Source organism: Nanorana parkeri, unplaced genomic scaffold, assembly GCF_000935625.1.
Source record: "Nanorana parkeri isolate BGI_ZX_2015 unplaced genomic scaffold, ASM93562v1 scaffold246, whole genome shotgun sequence".
Lineage (NCBI taxonomy): Eukaryota > Metazoa > Chordata > Amphibia > Anura > Dicroglossidae > Nanorana > Nanorana parkeri.
In genome coordinates this window covers 1,415,735-1,433,782 of record NW_017306514.1, presented here as the reverse complement: position 1 = coordinate 1,433,782, position 18,048 = coordinate 1,415,735, and the positions used below count along the sequence as shown (strand labels likewise).

General features: G+C 43.7%; 2 protein-coding genes across 2 annotated transcripts in view; one reads left to right on the top strand and one right to left on the bottom strand.

The window, feature by feature from the left end:
- The window catches only part of NEDD8 (neural precursor cell expressed, developmentally down-regulated 8), a 15,547-nt gene extending 1,154 nt beyond the window's left edge, over window positions 1-14,393 (bottom strand). Inside the window, exons 1-3 of the mRNA XM_018556671.1 lie at window positions 14,243-14,393; window positions 12,836-12,883; window positions 8,746-8,828 (exon numbers count right to left, since the gene is read on the bottom strand). Of these exons, the coding sequence (XP_018412173.1) occupies window positions 8,746-8,828; window positions 12,836-12,883; window positions 14,243-14,260 (149 nt within the window). The 5' untranslated portion in view covers window positions 14,261-14,393. The remainder of the gene's footprint in view (window positions 1-8,745; window positions 8,829-12,835; window positions 12,884-14,242) is intronic.
- GMPR2 (guanosine monophosphate reductase 2) overlaps window positions 11,095-18,048 on the top strand; it is a 16,213-nt gene continuing 9,259 nt past the window's right edge. The window contains exon 1 of the mRNA XM_018556670.1: window positions 11,095-11,100. The gene's annotated coding sequence lies outside the window, so the exon portion shown is untranslated. The remainder of the gene's footprint in view (window positions 11,101-18,048) is intronic.

Below are 18,048 nucleotides of genomic sequence, written 5' to 3'. Positions count from 1 at the left end.
CCCCTCCCAAAAAAAGACCTCGGTCTGGATGGGTTCACGGCCACATAGTACAAAAATTACTCCGATCGGTTGATTCCACTGTTGCGCAAAACACTTAACTCCATCCGAGATGGTCACCTTTTTAGACCTGAATCCTTGTCTGCTACTGTGGTTAAGCTACCTAACCCTGACGTTGATAATTCAGCTCACTACAATTTTTGACCGATCTCCCAACTAAACATAGATGTGAAGCTTTTGGCTAGGATTTTCGCATCCAGCTTGAGTGTGGGGAGAGAAATAAAAATATAAATAGTACTGCTTATCAAAGCAGCTTGGAAACGTCAGATTCCTTTAATGCTTTTATCTGTTGATATTAGCAAAGCATTTTGATTCCCTCTCCCGGACTTAGCTCTTACATATCCTGCAAAGATGGGGGTTTGGACCTCATTTTCGGTCGTGGGTCTCAGCCTTATATTCCTCTCCTATCTGCTATGCAGGTTTCCATTCACCCTCTTTCCCGATATTGCAGAGTATGAGTCAGGGTTGCCCTCTCTATCCACTTCTCTTTGCTCTTGCAATTGAATCCCTGATGTTACGGGCATATCAATTGCTGGCCATCCATATAAAGTCAGTCTGTTCGCTGATCCATTCCTCACACTCTTTACCCACTTGTAGCTCTGCCTAATCACCATAGCCTCTTCTCATTTGGCACGCTATCCAATCTTAAGGTCAATCCGTCCAAGTCTAAAGCCCTTAATATATCCCTCCCGTTACCCCTCCTGCATGCACTTAAAAAAAATGTTTCACTACCACTGGGAAGCCACTAAACCTAAATACTTGTTTTTTTTTTCTTACAAACAATTATTCCACTCTATTTGAAGCCAAGTCCAATCTGTTTTCACTTACATGCACAGCTGGGCAACTGACCTGGAAGATGCATTGGTTGAGGATACCTGGAAACAGATTTGGGCTACCACGAAATCATGCTCTTGTAATTCGGCTGCAGCGGTGACAGACTTGACAGTTATATGTCGATGGTACATGGCACCCAGCCGCCTTGCTCGTGCCAATCTGGGCTATGCCCCTTATTGTTTTTGTGGCTGCTCTGCACGTGGCGATAATTTTCAAGTGTCTTGTACCTGCCCGATCTCCCAGAGTAATTGATCTCAGGTGAATGAACGGCTGTGTATACTTTTCCATAGATGGTCCGGACGCCAAGTGAAGCTTTGTGGAACGTCTGCCCAAATAATCTCTCTACGTACCAATTTGCTTTGTTACCACACGTGCTCACAGCCACACAAAAAGGAGATAGCCGGAGCTTGGCTTTCCGATAAACTGAACATCTCAGCCATCAAAAATAGATTCCACTGGGTTATGATCAACGAGAAACTGACTGCCAATCCACAGGGTAGACAGTCTAAAATGTCATAAAATCTGGGACCCGTGGGCTTCCAAATTTTTTGCCACATAATATTGATAAGTCCTTGCCAGGGCTTTGAATCCTGGAGGCTCCCAGCCAGCTATTAAGCTCTAGATCAGGGGCGCCCACTATTTTTCGTCTGGAGATCTACTTTTCAAATGACGAGCTCATTGAGATCTACCAACGAAAAAACACCTGCATTCAGGGGCGGGAGGGGGCGTAGGCTGCGCAGGCAGGCCCCTCGCCCACAGTGCGATCGCCTGCATTAGTGCCTGTGTTCCAGTCCAGTGCGATCCGCAAAAATGCTGCGAGCACTATTTTTGCAGATCGCAGTGGATGTGCCTGCGTTCCGAGTGCGGGCGATCCCATTGACTTCAATACAGCTCCACACCCCCTCCCGCACCGGAACGCAGGGAGTCGGCCTGCTTACATTCCAGTGCATTACAGGTCCCGGCGTCCTGTCCTCCCGTGGTGCTCGTGTGGCCGACGTTGCACATGGGGTGTCCTGCACCTTTCCATCTGCAGCGTCTGACACATTCAGCCGCACGAGCACCACGGGAGCATAGCCGTAGCCAGCTCCTTTTGCGCCTGTGGCAAGGAAAAAAAAACAAAAGTTTCTTAAAATTTACTATTTTTTATTTTTAATTTTAAATTTCCATAATTTTTTTTTTTCACTCTTGGGGGGGCTTTGGGGAAATATTAGGGGTCTAAAAAGCCCCCTGATATTTCCCTTTTAAAATAGAAAAAGAAATTGAGGACACAAAGTCCTCAATCTTTTTTTCTGCAGCCTCTATTCTAAATGAATGGAAAGCACAGAGGCTTCCCATTCATTAAGAAAATATTTTACTATCAAGCTGTTTCTGAATGGGGAGGAGCCTCTGTACAGAGTGCTTCTCCCCATTGAGAAACTTATGAATGAAGAGGAGGTGATGTAAATCACATCCTGTTCATTCATTTATAACTGGGGACACATAGTACTATGTGTCCCCAGTTATTTACAAACACTGGAGTGATCAGCCGATCGCTCCAGTGTTTGTCCTACACAGAGGATTGGTACATACTAGTGACATGTACCGATCCTCTGCCGCTCCTCCACGCACAGGGGGGCTGCAACTTCTCTGGATCCCCCTGCTCTCCTGGGCAGAGGGGGATACGACGAGCCGCTGTGACAGAACGGACGAGCAGTGAGGGGAGAGAGAGGCGCCGGCTGTCAGATCCTGGCCGAGCGTCTCTCTCTCTCCTCACTGCTCTGCATTAGTTAGTGACAGCGGCTCCGTCCTCCGCCCTCCCCCGGTTCCTTCACTTCTTCTCGGATCCCCGCTGGGGAGAGCAGCGGGGATCCAGGGAAGCGGCGGGAGGAGAGGACATGGCGATCGACTGGTAGATCGACCTTGTGGGCACCCCTGCTCTAGATGTTCCCCTTGGCCATCGTCCTATTTTCTCTTTACCTTCCCTCACTCACTTCCTGCTACTTACTCCTGATTTTTCGTCTCCTTTTTCTGTTTTCCTTCGATTCATATTTCCTATGGTTCGCACACCTATATATATATGCAACTTTTTGGGCGCTGATATGTTTAAAATTACCTGCTGCATAATGGCATTAAAAAGGAGAACTATGGGGTTAAGGCTTTTCCCCATAGTTCTCCTCAGGGTAACGGGAGGACACAAAACTAGCGTCCTCCCATCACTGAGACGCCACAGTATACCGCGAGCTACTGCTCGCGGTATTCTCCCCCCCCCCCCCCGAGCCGCTAGTCAGCGCTGGCGGATCAGAGCGGGGAGGGGGGAATCCTGCCCCTCCCCTGTCACGGCAGAGGGCTGTGACAGGATCGAGAGGTGAGCAAACGCCTGTATGTGTTCGCTCACCTCCCGATCTACTGAGCCGACCTGTGACAGTCTCATTGTCACAGGTCAGCTAGAACTATGGAGGTGAGTGAAAAGCACTCACCTCATAGTTCTCCTTTAAGACCTGTGGACAGATGACAGACAATCCTTTTTTTTTTAAATCTCTATGTATTAAGACGTTTAATTACTGTTGTTGGTTCTCTTGTTTTGTTCACAAAAAAGTAATAATTTTTTTTTATTCAATAAAAAGGCAACTTTGAAATTTATTACAGCAACAAGTCCAAAAAAGTTGGGACAGGGCAACAAAAAGCTGCATTGTAAGTGGTATTAACAAGGAAGAGCTGCAAGAACATTTTGCAACTAATTAGGTTAATTGCCAAAAGGTCAGTAACATAATTGGGTATAAAAAATAAAATAAAAAAGAGCATCTTAGAGAGTCAGTGTTTCTCAGAAGTAAAGATAGGCGGAGGTTCACCAATCTTTGAAAACCTGCATCTAAAAAGTTAACAATTTCAGAATAATGTTCCTCAACATAAAAATGCAAAGACTTAAAATATATCATCATCATCATCATCTACAGTACATAACAGCAAAAGATTATGAGAATCTGGGGAAATCTCTGTGGGAGAAACGCAATATTGGATGCCCGTGATCTTCAGGCCCTCTGACGGCACTGCATTAAATGCAGGAATTAATCTGTGATGGCATGGGCTCAGGAATACTGCCAAAAATCACCATGTCTGAATACAGGTCACCGTGCCATCCAAACATGCAAGTTAATGCTCCATCATGCAAAGAAGAAGCCATATGTGAACATGATCCAGAAACGCCGCCATCTTCTCTGGGCCAAAACCCATTTAAAATGGTCTGTTGCAAAGTGGAAAACTGTTCTGTGCTCACACAAATTGAAATTTGACATTCCTTTTGGCAACCATGGGCTTCACGTCCTCTGGACTAAAGAGGAGAGGGACCTTTCAGCTTATCAGCACTCCGTTCAAAAGCCTGCATCTCTGATGGTATGGGGGTGCTTTGGTACGTATGGAATGGGCAGCTTGCACATCTGGAAAGGCACCATCAATCCTGAAAGATATATCCAGGTTTTAGAGCAGCAAATGCTCCCATGCGGACGATGTCTTTTTCAGGAAAAGCCTTGCATATTTCAGCAGGACAATGCTAAACCGCATACTGCATCTATGACAACAGCATGGCTTCGTAGTAGAAGAGTCCGGGTACTTAACTGGCCTGCCTGCAGTCCAAACCTTTCACCAGTTGAAAATATTTGGTGCACCTTTAAACAAAAAATACGACAAAGAAAACGACAAAGAAAACCCAGAACTGTTGAGCGAGAATCCTATATCAGGCAAGAATGGGACAACATTCCTCTCCCAAAACTCCAGCAACTGGTCTCCTCATTTCCCCAGACGTTTACATAGAGTGTGTTAAAAGAAGAAATGATGCTACACAGTGGTAAATATGGCCCTGCCCCAACTTTTTTGAGACATGTTACTGCCATCAATTTCAAATTATCTTATTTTTTTTCTTCTTAAAATTGTAAATTTTCTCAGTTTTATTTTTAAACATTTGATATGTTTTCCATTGTGAATAAAATATGGGTTTAGGAGATTTGCAAATCATTGCATTCTGTCATGTAGATTTTATACAGCGGCTCAACTTCTTTTGGAATTGGGGTTGAACATTGTAGGTGTAAAATTCCCTCAAATATTATTTCCTGCTTCTGAAGTGACTCTGTGCTTCTCTTAGGCTGGCCATACATCTATCAATTTTTTTTCGTTCAGCCCGAAAAATGTACCCGATTCCTCCATCAACACACACAGCGTGTCGATCGAAGTACCCACTGTTTACATTGTATTCTGACAGGTGCAAATACCCAACCAGAGTGGGCAGCTCATTGACTGTCGGCTCTGATAGATTCTAGATTTTCCAGCCGGCTCCTTCGATCAGCTGATCGAGGAATGCCGGCTGCATTGAAAGGCACTGTGCAAATTTCGGCCAGTACATTAAAAATCGGCCGAAATTCGACCGGAGCCCTTTAGGAGTCTGCACTAAGTTACACAACACTACAACAGTTTAATTTTTGAGGAGATGTTCTAGTACTAACCATAGCCGGCTTGAATTTTGGCCATAGCCCACAGGTCAAACAACTCCCCCATCCACGCTAACAGTGTGGAAGGCAGTACTGTAGTCAGGTAGCAGTAGGATACACTCGCCCAATACTTTTCTACCCAGTTTAGCAGACAATTCAGGTGACTTGTGTAGTGCTGGATAATGCATGGTGGGTTATCCACAGCTCAAATGTTGGCCAATTCAGGGCTATCTATGGCCATCTTAAAAAGTTTAAGGAGAATGCTCAGATGGTTAAAATAGAGTAGATTTCTTTAAAAACAGATGGGGGGGGAAAAGAAAAAAAAAAAAAAGTTAAAAAAACTTGCAATGCATATATTTCAATAAAACTGTCATTTACATTTACGTGGATATCTCCTTGTAAAGCCAAAGTATTACAATTACAGAACTTACATTTGTTTTCCACTATAGATCAGCCTTTGCTGTTGTGGAGGAATTCCCTCCTTTTCCTCCACTCGCTCCTTAATCCTCTCCACCTTAAAAAGGACAGAAACATTAGTCCAAGTGCGAGTTCTCTCTCAACAATGACAAATCAAATAAACATGGAAAGTATCCAGCTATGACTGAGTTAGGGAAGAGTCATTGGTTTGATTGTTTTCAGTGCTTTTAATCTTTAAAGCAGAACTGTGGTCTCCTACATCATCTCAAATATGTGCTACAGCATCTGTTTTTATGGTTCTCTTAGTCCCCTACAAGGTCCCACAAATATATGTTGATCCTGCCAGGGAAGTCCACCGAATGCAGCTTTGTGTGATGTGGCAACAATGTTGCACTGCTCCAGAATGCAGAGCTACCACTCATGTACTTGCACTTAGGTGAGCAAACGCCTGTATGTGTTCGCTCACCTCCCGATCTACTGAGCCGACCTGTGACAGTCTCATTGTCACAGGTCAGCTAGAACTATGGAGGTGAGTGAAAAGCACTCACCTCATAGTTCTCCTTTAAGACCTGTGGACAGATGACAGACAATCCTTTTTTTTTTAAATCTCTATGTATTAAGACGTTTAATTACTGTTGTTGGTTCTCTTGTTTTGTTCACAAAAAAGTAATAATTTTTTTTTATTCAATAAAAAGGCAACTTTGAAATTTATTACAGCAACAAGTCCAAAAAAGTTGGGACAGGGCAACAAAAAGCTGCATTGTAAGTGGTATTAACAAGGAAGAGCTGCAAGAACATTTTGCAACTAATTAGGTTAATTGCCAAAAGGTCAGTAACATAATTGGGTATAAAAAATAAAATAAAAAAGAGCATCTTAGAGAGTCAGTGTTTCTCAGAAGTAAAGATAGGCGGAGGTTCACCAATCTTTGAAAACCTGCATCTAAAAAGTTAACAATTTCAGAATAATGTTCCTCAACATAAAAATGCAAAGACTTAAAATATATCATCATCATCATCATCTACAGTACATAACAGCAAAAGATTATGAGAATCTGGGGAAATCTCTGTGGGAGAAACGCAATATTGGATGCCCGTGATCTTCAGGCCCTCTGACGGCACTGCATTAAATGCAGGAATTAATCTGTGATGGCATGGGCTCAGGAATACTGCCAAAAATCACCATGTCTGAATACAGGTCACCGTGCCATCCAAACATGCAAGTTAATGCTCCATCATGCAAAGAAGAAGCCATATGTGAACATGATCCAGAAACGCCGCCATCTTCTCTGGGCCAAAACCCATTTAAAATGGTCTGTTGCAAAGTGGAAAACTGTTCTGTGCTCACACAAATTGAAATTTGACATTCCTTTTGGCAACCATGGGCTTCACGTCCTCTGGACTAAAGAGGAGAGGGACCTTTCAGCTTATCAGCACTCCGTTCAAAAGCCTGCATCTCTGATGGTATGGGGGTGCTTTGGTACGTATGGAATGGGCAGCTTGCACATCTGGAAAGGCACCATCAATCCTGAAAGATATATCCAGGTTTTAGAGCAGCAAATGCTCCCATGCGGACGATGTCTTTTTCAGGAAAAGCCTTGCATATTTCAGCAGGACAATGCTAAACCGCATACTGCATCTATGACAACAGCATGGCTTCGTAGTAGAAGAGTCCGGGTACTTAACTGGCCTGCCTGCAGTCCAAACCTTTCACCAGTTGAAAATATTTGGTGCACCTTTAAACAAAAAATACGACAAAGAAAACGACAAAGAAAACCCAGAACTGTTGAGCGAGAATCCTATATCAGGCAAGAATGGGACAACATTCCTCTCCCAAAACTCCAGCAACTGGTCTCCTCATTTCCCCAGACGTTTACATAGAGTGTGTTAAAAGAAGAAATGATGCTACACAGTGGTAAATATGGCCCTGCCCCAACTTTTTTGAGACATGTTACTGCCATCAATTTCAAATTATCTTATTTTTTTTCTTCTTAAAATTGTAAATTTTCTCAGTTTTATTTTTAAACATTTGATATGTTTTCCATTGTGAATAAAATATGGGTTTAGGAGATTTGCAAATCATTGCATTCTGTCATGTAGATTTTATACAGCGGCTCAACTTCTTTTGGAATTGGGGTTGAACATTGTAGGTGTAAAATTCCCTCAAATATTATTTCCTGCTTCTGAAGTGACTCTGTGCTTCTCTTAGGCTGGCCATACATCTATCAATTTTTTTTCGTTCAGCCCGAAAAATGTACCCGATTCCTCCATCAACACACACAGCGTGTCGATCGAAGTACCCACTGTTTACATTGTATTCTGACAGGTGCAAATACCCAACCAGAGTGGGCAGCTCATTGACTGTCGGCTCTGATAGATTCTAGATTTTCCAGCCGGCTCCTTCGATCAGCTGATCGAGGAATGCCGGCTGCATTGAAAGGCACTGTGCAAATTTCGGCCAGTACATTAAAAATCGGCCGAAATTCGACCGGAGCCCTTTAGGAGTCTGCACTAAGTTACACAACACTACAACAGTTTAATTTTTGAGGAGATGTTCTAGTACTAACCATAGCCGGCTTGAATTTTGGCCATAGCCCACAGGTCAAACAACTCCCCCATCCACGCTAACAGTGTGGAAGGCAGTACTGTAGTCAGGTAGCAGTAGGATACACTCGCCCAATACTTTTCTACCCAGTTTAGCAGACAATTCAGGTGACTTGTGTAGTGCTGGATAATGCATGGTGGGTTATCCACAGCTCAAATGTTGGCCAATTCAGGGCTATCTATGGCCATCTTAAAAAGTTTAAGGAGAATGCTCAGATGGTTAAAATAGAGTAGATTTCTTTAAAAACAGATGGGGGGGGAAAAGAAAAAAAAAAAAAAGTTAAAAAAACTTGCAATGCATATATTTCAATAAAACTGTCATTTACATTTACGTGGATATCTCCTTGTAAAGCCAAAGTATTACAATTACAGAACTTACATTTGTTTTCCACTATAGATCAGCCTTTGCTGTTGTGGAGGAATTCCCTCCTTTTCCTCCACTCGCTCCTTAATCCTCTCCACCTTAAAAAGGACAGAAACATTAGTCCAAGTGCGAGTTCTCTCTCAACAATGACAAATCAAATAAACATGGAAAGTATCCAGCTATGACTGAGTTAGGGAAGAGTCATTGGTTTGATTGTTTTCAGTGCTTTTAATCTTTAAAGCAGAACTGTGGTCTCCTACATCATCTCAAATATGTGCTACAGCATCTGTTTTTATGGTTCTCTTAGTCCCCTACAAGGTCCCACAAATATATGTTGATCCTGCCAGGGAAGTCCACCGAATGCAGCTTTGTGTGATGTGGCAACAATGTTGCACTGCTCCAGAATGCAGAGCTACCACTCATGTACTTGCACTACAGGGGGATGAGAAGATGTTACAGGGGGTGTGGCTATCAATATTATCATTGCCAATTTACCAGTTCGTAGCTTGTCAACCAGCACCTGATCATACCTAGTCCTGCCCACTACTTTCTGGATTGACACCATTACCTCTGTTGCTGAAACTCTCCTACTGTGAGCTGCAGTGTCTAGGACGGGGAGCATGTGCAACACAAATGGAGGATTTGGCTCAGTCAGGGAGGATTAAACCATGGGTAGATTTACCCGCAATAGTATTTACAGGAATCTTCCCGGACAGCATCCATATTCGAGTAGCCATCCTGGAAGATACAGGTTTTCCAGGACTGCTACTTGCATATGGATGACATCCTGGAAGATGACCATGGGAAAGAAAATTCAGATTATGAGGCTTGTGCATCACATAACTGGATTTGGTACCCATTTAGACTTCCCCCCCATATCATTTGTAGCAAACCTATGTCTTATGTTTCATATTTATTGCAGAAGTAGCATTCTTGATAGATCAGGCACTTCTTTTTTTTCTGTTAAAGCAGACCTCCAGGCAAACATCCAAATACATATATGGGAGTCACACTGTTACCTGCAAACAATGTGTATTTCTGTTCATCCAATTCTGAGATTTTCTTTATCTAGCAGGCCTAGAGACCTTATTTTTCTTTGCTGCAGTTCAGTAGAATGTAAAAAGGTCATGTATCTCCCTGGTCTGTGACTGGACAGTGAAGAAGCAACCAACTGATGAGTTGATCCTTTTGTCAATCTGCTCTCTAGATTCTATCACCATACTCCTCTTTAGCACATGAGCAAAGTAGCACAACTGACTGGCTCCTTGTGTCGTTCCTCTGTTGTATAGTGGGCTGCCCAAGGCCGATACCAATTGTAGAACCCCCAAGGGGATGCAAGGGATCCCAGAAGCAGGGTGGGCACATATTTCATCCACACTGGTCCTCAGCAATAGTGGACCAATGTAAACAGATGGGTGTCAAGTTACTGCCAGTTAACTTTTTATACACTCCAACTTAGGGCAGGGTGGCTACACAATTTAATGTTAGGTACTTGTTCTGCTTGCATTTAAAGAACGAAAAAAGAAGTATTGATGTAATAAAGCTGCACTTCAGCCTTAATTTTACAGTTATACATATTCCTCTCCTGTACTAAAATTGCTTACTCTGATTTCACTGGTATCACAATTTATACTAGAAGCAGCAAGTCAGATTGAATTCCAGCCAAAAAATGAGGTGGGTTCCATCATTGGATGTTAGTTGCTCCAAAATCACAGAGGCTCAGCATCACATGTGGGTATTACCTAGGACAGTCTGCATGCAAATACATCCTACCATGCACACCCACTGCTCCAGATTGGCATTCACCCATCAAGGCATTTTGATATTTGTATAACTCATCCCAGATACCAGAAAAGTGCTTGCATCAGGACTGGGTGCTTTGGAGAATAGTTCTGTGGCAGGGCACATTGAAAGCTATTTACACCACCCTGCTGGTCCCTCCCACCAGCCATGATCTGCCTGCATTGTATTGGGGTTGAGAGAAGGCAAAATATAAATCAGATTAAACTTTAGTTTTAATAAATGCGGAGCGTGCTCTGTCCCCATCAGGAGTCTTGCACCCCAAGGGGTCAGGGAAAGGGCCCCATCTCTTCAGGAGATTAACCATATTTTCTGCACACCCTCTGCAGGCTTAAAAAAGAAAAATGCAGAGCTACATTATTTGGGTCTCATTTCTGCCTAGAGTTTAGCTTTAAAGTGAATCAAAACCATCAATAATCAAAAAGGTGATATCTGTGGGCACCTCAGAGTGTTACATTTTGCCCCACTATTATGTTTGCTGGACCACTTAATCTGTTTGTAAACGTGCAGAAAAATAGGAAGATGTCTGAAATAAAGTATTTAGTTTATGGATTCATTTTATAATTACAGGTATGTATTAACCAGATATAATATAGGATTTATATAGCACCAACAGTTTGCACAGCGCTTTACAATATAAGGAAGACATTACAATCACAATACAATTCAAGACAAGATGGTAAGGAGGGCCCTGCCCCTGAGGGCATACAATCTAAAAGGGAGGGGCAAGTGATACATGAGGAGGTAGCTGTGTGGGGATGAATTGTTTGAGAATGTGATAGTTCAGTGGTTAGGTTGAGGTGGCAAAGGCTTCCCTGAAGAGATGAGTCTTTAGGGAATGCCTAAAGGCAGTCAGAGTGGGAGATAGACAGGTTGGGGTAAAGAGTTCCAGAGGATGGGAGCGACAATGTTTTTCATAACAGTCCTCTAGGCTGCATTTACACGTCCCCGTTTGCGCTCCCCACTAAAATCGAAACATATTTCCTTCCATCAGGGGTGCAGAATTCCTACCACCTGACGCCTAGGACATGCAGTTCCAGTGCGCCAGGCAGGTTTTTTTAAAAACTACATTTAGCCCGGCTGAGGGCAAGCAGGGCTAGATGTAGAGCAGGGGAGACGGTGCTCGTTTTGCACAAGTTATCTACAAGTGATGTACAGCCAGATAACGTGTGTGTGTGTGTGTGTGTGTGTGTGTTCAGGGTCCCCAGCAAATGGCTTCAGGCTGTAGAGCGAGGAGCAGACTGGAGAATATCCGTTCCCCGATCTGCGCTGTGTGATAAGCAACACAGGAGCGCTGTACTCACAGCATTTCCTGCCTCAGCTGTTGGGCTGCACATAGATCGTGCACAATGCTGTGCTCAATCTTCTGTATTGGAGGGCAGGCTCCATAAATTTGTATTATCTGTAACCCCTGCTGCCATTCTGAGCAGCCTTGCGCTATGGAATTTGAATTTCGCTTGCAAATTGCTAGCACTCGTTGAGAAGCACTTCATGGCTAGCTTAAAATGCGGTTTTGGCTAAAATTATTTTTGCATCATGACAAGTAGATTGTGCCCCCGCTTTAGTCACTGGACAAGTAGTTTTTAAAAAAATGTCCACACCCCTTCTACAGTATTTGAGGTTGAATAAAGACACAGGTCCATCAAGTTCAACCTTTGTGTGTATGTAGGAATGAGGACGGCATCTAATTGATTTTTGAATGATTCAATACTCTCAGCAGATAGCACTGCTTGTGGCAGAGAGTTCCAAAATGTAACCGCCCTAACTGAAAAGAATCCCCTGCACCTTTTGTGGTTAAATCTTTTCTCCACCAGTTTTAGGTGGTGGCCTCTAATCTTTGTTAGGGAGTTTACAGTAAAACATTTATTGCCGATGTTGCCATCACCACTAAACATTTTATACATCGAAATCATGTCCCCTCTTAATCTCCTCACTTCCAGCATGAACAAATTTAAAGCAACCTTGTCTCATAGCTTTGATCCTCCAACCCCTTAATTAGTTTAGTTGCCCTTCTCTGGACTCTCTACAGCTCCAGGACATCCTTTCTATGGATTGGTGACCAAAATTGAGCCGCATACTCCAGATGAGGCCGAACCAGCGATCTATAAAGTGGCAAAATGAATTCAAATTTGTCTCTACAGTACATTTCCTTTTTTAATACAAGACAGTACTCTGCTAATTGCAATGGACATGCATGTATGCTAAAAAGAGGTGCGACTACACGCTGCAGGAAAAATACTAATTTTTACATTTATTTATCTTTTGCTTGTAAAATAAAATTCATTAGTGTAAACCCAAAACATACCTTGTCAGTTGGCTCAATATCAATTTCGATCTCTTTCCCAGTCAGTGTCTGCAATTTAAAAAAAAAAAGAAAAGTCGTTAGCAAATCGTATTAAACAGTAGATTTTAACAATGTTTTAACAAAGTGTTACCCCCCTCTGACGGTGTCACCGGCTGCAGGCTACACCCCCCTTGCGATGCCACTCTGACTCCATCAGGTCACTGACCTGGGCTATGAAGTAATACAGAGGCTAGCTGCACACCTTACAGCTCTCTGACTGAAAGTAATCGATTGGGTGCTCAAAGTGACACTACAGATAGCACCATGCAATTACTCAGCAGTGTAGAGATAGGTCACCAGCACCAGGGTCCCTATATCAGGGTAACAGTGTCATCCTGATAAAGGGACCCTGTGCAGCCCAAAAATGTTGGCATTCTAGCCCATGTGATGAATTCTTCAATAAAGCAACTGCTAATTGCACATTAACAGAGTGCTGGTGGCCTATCTCTACACTGACTTGGACCAAGCAAGTAGCCAGTGATATCAAAGTCTGACTACCTGTCCTGTATGCTTGTTATAGGTGATGCCTGGAGCCTGAACCTTGAGGCCAGAGTCACACCTGGGCGATCCATAACCACACAGCAATCATGCATGAAACCACACAGATGACCACACAGTCACAGAATCACACACCATCACCGATCGTGCTGGCATTGCCATTATAGTCTGATGACACCCCAGTCGCACCAGACATACCGCACGGTTTGCCACTGCAATACCACTCATGCAATCACCCACGATTGCCTAGTCCCAGGACAAGTGGCCCCAGATCGCTGATATGCAAACCTACTCAAGCCACTACACCTATACATTGTGGGAACACATACATTAACATGTGTTACTGCAATGCACATTACATACATTGACACACTGCACTGCCATTTTGAATAACATCCCATTGCACTAAGGCAACACACATGCACTGCAATACACCACAAAAAAATTTCTGAAATGGATTTCAATGGTCTGCTTTAATTAAAACATACATTTACATGTGCCATGGTGTACACAAATGTAAATAAGCCGTCAAAAACAAGGCCAGCAATGGCAGCTGCCATACTGCTACACCCTTTAGGACTCCTTTCAGGATTTCTAGCTTGCAGACTCTATACAGGGCCGGATGATACTCACTGACTGACTGCCTCTATTGTCTTATGTAAAAGTAGCGTAGGGGTGACAGGGCCTCTTTCTAGACTGCCCAGACAACAAACAATGAAGGTGCATTAACCCGTTAAGCGTCTCCCTGGTATACAATGATGTATGATGAGCGGAAGGTATCAGGAAAAAAGCGAGCTCCCATAATCCCCCGACATACTCCTTGCCCTACTATGGCTCCGAGCACCGCTCACCCCGGTACCGGGGACTCACCTTCACTTTAATCAGCATGTTGCCGGTATGTGTCTCGCTCTCCCCGCCTCTCAGTTTCAGCACAGCGCAGGATGCCCCTACTCACTTCCGGCGCGGCGGGGAACTAAATAGGAAGTGGCCGCTGACAGGACACGTGACGTCACAGCGCCTTCCCTCAGCCATACAGAAAGTGTTGTCATACAGAAGGTGTGTATGGGGTGTCACGATAATTCTGGTAGTCGATGGCTACTGCTATTAGTCTCTGCTTCACTAGCATCTACAGGGGGTTACTGGCCAGACTGCGTGCTGCGTTTGTATTGTAGAGGTCACTTGTGTCGCCTGTCATCCCCGGAGTCACGTGCTCTTCTCTGCTGTGCTGCTGTCACTGCAATTTATATTCACCAAAACTGTACAGGGTGTGTTCTACCTCCACAGTACAATCTATTTATATGCAGTCAGGTAGGCGACATAGTTGTGGTGGCTCTGAAGGTGACTGCACAATCAGATGGTAATGTGTGGAGCCAGCTTTGAAGGGAAGTTTTAAAACTATCCTTGCAGCGGGGTTGCCCCTGCACAGCAAGGGTTAAAGTGACACTAAACTCAGGAGGTAAATGTTAAAAACACGTTCAGGTACCCTAACTATGAACACAATTGTATCTTATTTGTGTATCACTTGGCTGTAGATCCTCAAATCATCTCTGAATTGGTGCTGACAGTGTCCTTCCTTCTGGAGGGGGGCTACTTTTGTTTCCCATGATCCCTGTGTGTTGTAAGGTAGCCACCGCTCCAAGCTCGCTCCTGTGATGGACTTTCAATCTCTGTTTAGTTGAGATTGTCCAGAAGGACAGTGTCCGTATGAGAGAGATCAGAGATGATTTGAGGATCTACAGCCGAGTGATACACAAAAAAGATACATTTTTGTTAATAGTTAAGGTACTTGAATGTATTTTTAAGATTTAACTCCTGAGTTTAGTGTCACTTTTAAATGCTCATTTTTTTTAACCTCGGGTACAAATAAAAAGCATTTTTATTCACCTTATCCCTTGCTCCTCTGGAAGCTGGTGCTCTCCTCTTTTCTCTGACGCTCCAGGTTGTGGGTGTGTCCTCAGCACCCTCACATAGGATCTGGTCTGCAGCGACATGAGAGTGCGACTGACAGAGTGCAGAAGAGAAGTGGACCTGTCTCACAGAAAAGAGGAAGCCTAGGGGAGAGAGGAATCAGGAAGGAAAACTAAATTTTAATGGTACCCTAGATACAAAGTGTACTTTAAAACAAATTGAAATTATGCGTTTTGCTTCATTCCCCTGAATCAACAGATACCACCCTCCCCTTCCTGGAGCCGACACCAGTGTCCTACGGAGATTGTTTACATTCCTCACCGCAAATCCTCTCTTACCTGGCTGTGCCTGTACAGCAGATCCTTGTAGACCTTTTCCAACAAACTAGAATAGGGTTAGAACCTTTGTCAGGTTCTTATTATTTTGCTGTCTGCATGTAGTTGGGGAGATTTTCCCCCACTTACTGTCCTGGAGAGCATTTCCTCTCTTAGACAGTTGTCACCGGAAGAGGTGTCCCCATTGAAGAATTTATTCAATATCTCTGCTCTGGTGACACTGGTAACATTTTGGATTTATCGCTTTTTGTCCTAGTGGCAATGGTGTTCAGGACAAACAGAGAGGGGGAATCTCTCCAGTGGGGACACAGACAACAATAAGGGCCCTGTCTCACACCATCAAGAGTGTGTTCCAGTACGTTTGGCCTCTGGAACGCAACCCGACTAGCTCACTCTGTTTTGGGGTGGGAGGGGGCATGGCGGTGCATTGAACTCAATGGCACCGCAGCCACGCCCCCCTCTCGCGGTGCGATCGCTGGCACCCGAACGCGTGGCACATTAGTGCCTGCGTTTCGGTCCAGTGCGATCTGCAAAAAATGCTGCATGCACTATTTTTTGCAGATAGTACTGGAGCTGAACGCAGGCAGTAATGTGCCACATGTTCGGGTGCCGGCAATCACGCCGCGGGCGAAGGGCGTGGCTGCGGAGCTATTGAATGCAATGCACCGCCACGCCCCCTCCCGCCCCAAAACAAAGTGAGCCGGCCGGGTTGCATTCCAGTGCGTTCCAGGGGCCGAACGCATTGGAACGCACTCTTGATGGTGTGACAGGGTCCTAATAGTCTGACAGGTGCTACCCGTCTTCCTGGGTGACCCTCAGCTTTATCTGTCTTTCACTGTTTTCAAGGTGACGTACTGGTTCTGTCGCTCATTGTTTATATTCTTTTTGTTATCTGTCATTCCTCTATATTATTTTCTTTATGTGACATTATCCTAGTGAATCTCACCGTTGTCCTCTATAGCAGTCCCTCTTAAACGGGGTGCTTTCTAATTTTTGCACAGTGTCATGCATTTCCATGGTGCAGGCAAGCCGGCCACCAGCACCATGGAAAGCATCGTGCTTGTCCAGGGTGGGCTGTATCTAGGACCTCCCCAGCATTCAGAAGAGAACAGAAGTGAAGGGGGCTTCTGATATGAAGAGGAGAACTCCACACTGTTTTTTGTTTTTGTGTGGGGTCCCCCTTAAAATCCATATAGATTTTGGGGTGAACCACATGTCATTAGGTACATTTACATGTTTATTTTTACATTTGATACTGGGGTGCCTCGAGATTCTGCATATTTTTAAAGGGAGCTGTGACTGAAAAAAGGCTACAAAATGCTGCTCTATAGGACTTACTGCAATGTCTTTCCACAATCTCTGTCAAAATCTGAAGCAGGCCATACACTTGGTTCTTTTTTCATTTAACACCAAGGGCTAAAAAGTTTTTGGAGCAGCTCCTTTGACAAGAGTCATTTGAAAGATCGACTCAGTGCCATAGGAGCCACACACTTCGAATTTGGAGAATTGAACAGTATATGGCCAGCTTAAGGCTAGTTCACAGCACGATGTACTGGGTTAGAAACACACCTCGATGTATAAAAATGTAGTGCGTGCTACATTTTATTTTCAAGCACACTTCAGCACACCTTCTGGCGGTTGCCTTGGGGTGCCCTGTCGTGCATTGGGGTGCCATTCAAAACTGAATTGCACTGCACAAGCCCTTAAGCTGCATAGTTATAAACAACTGCATAGTATGAATGTCTGCTTAAATTGTCTGTCAGCTTTTATTTAAAAGAAGCAGTATTACATTATTGGATTGTATTTTATGTTTCTATCCTTCCCACAATGAGAGAATTTAAGGAGATGGAGTTGGAATGATGGAACAGATGCGTTGTAAAGTAATTGGGTGTTACTATTCTGAGGTGTTTTTTACTTCTATGAGGCATCAGGAGATAAAGGGTAAAAAGTGCACATGACCTTTATAATTTGAGGCCCATCCCATGTGGTGAGTGAGCCTTTGAAGGTGGTGGATAACACAGTTGGAGCACATTCGATGGAGATTTCAGAACACATGAGGTGTTGTGGATTATTTTAGGCTTTAAGGTGGTGGATCCATTTCCATGGAAATTTTTTAAATGTATGAATGAAACACAATTACACAAAATGTGGACTTTGCAACATTGTTTCTATTATTTGTAGCACATATTTGTTATTTAGTGCTGGTTAATTTGTGAAGATAATAATACATGCACATTTCCCAGTGTTTTACCCCTTTACAAAAGCAATAACATATAGCAAAATACGTATTGGTCAGACAAAAATCCAGCAAGCTAACTTTCTGTATGAGCTAACAACATACTGCCTTTGCTTTGCATTATTCACAAGCAGTGTTATGAGCCCTGTCTGGTTCTTTCCTGCTGGGCTATTGACCCCCCCCCCCTTCTTCATAAA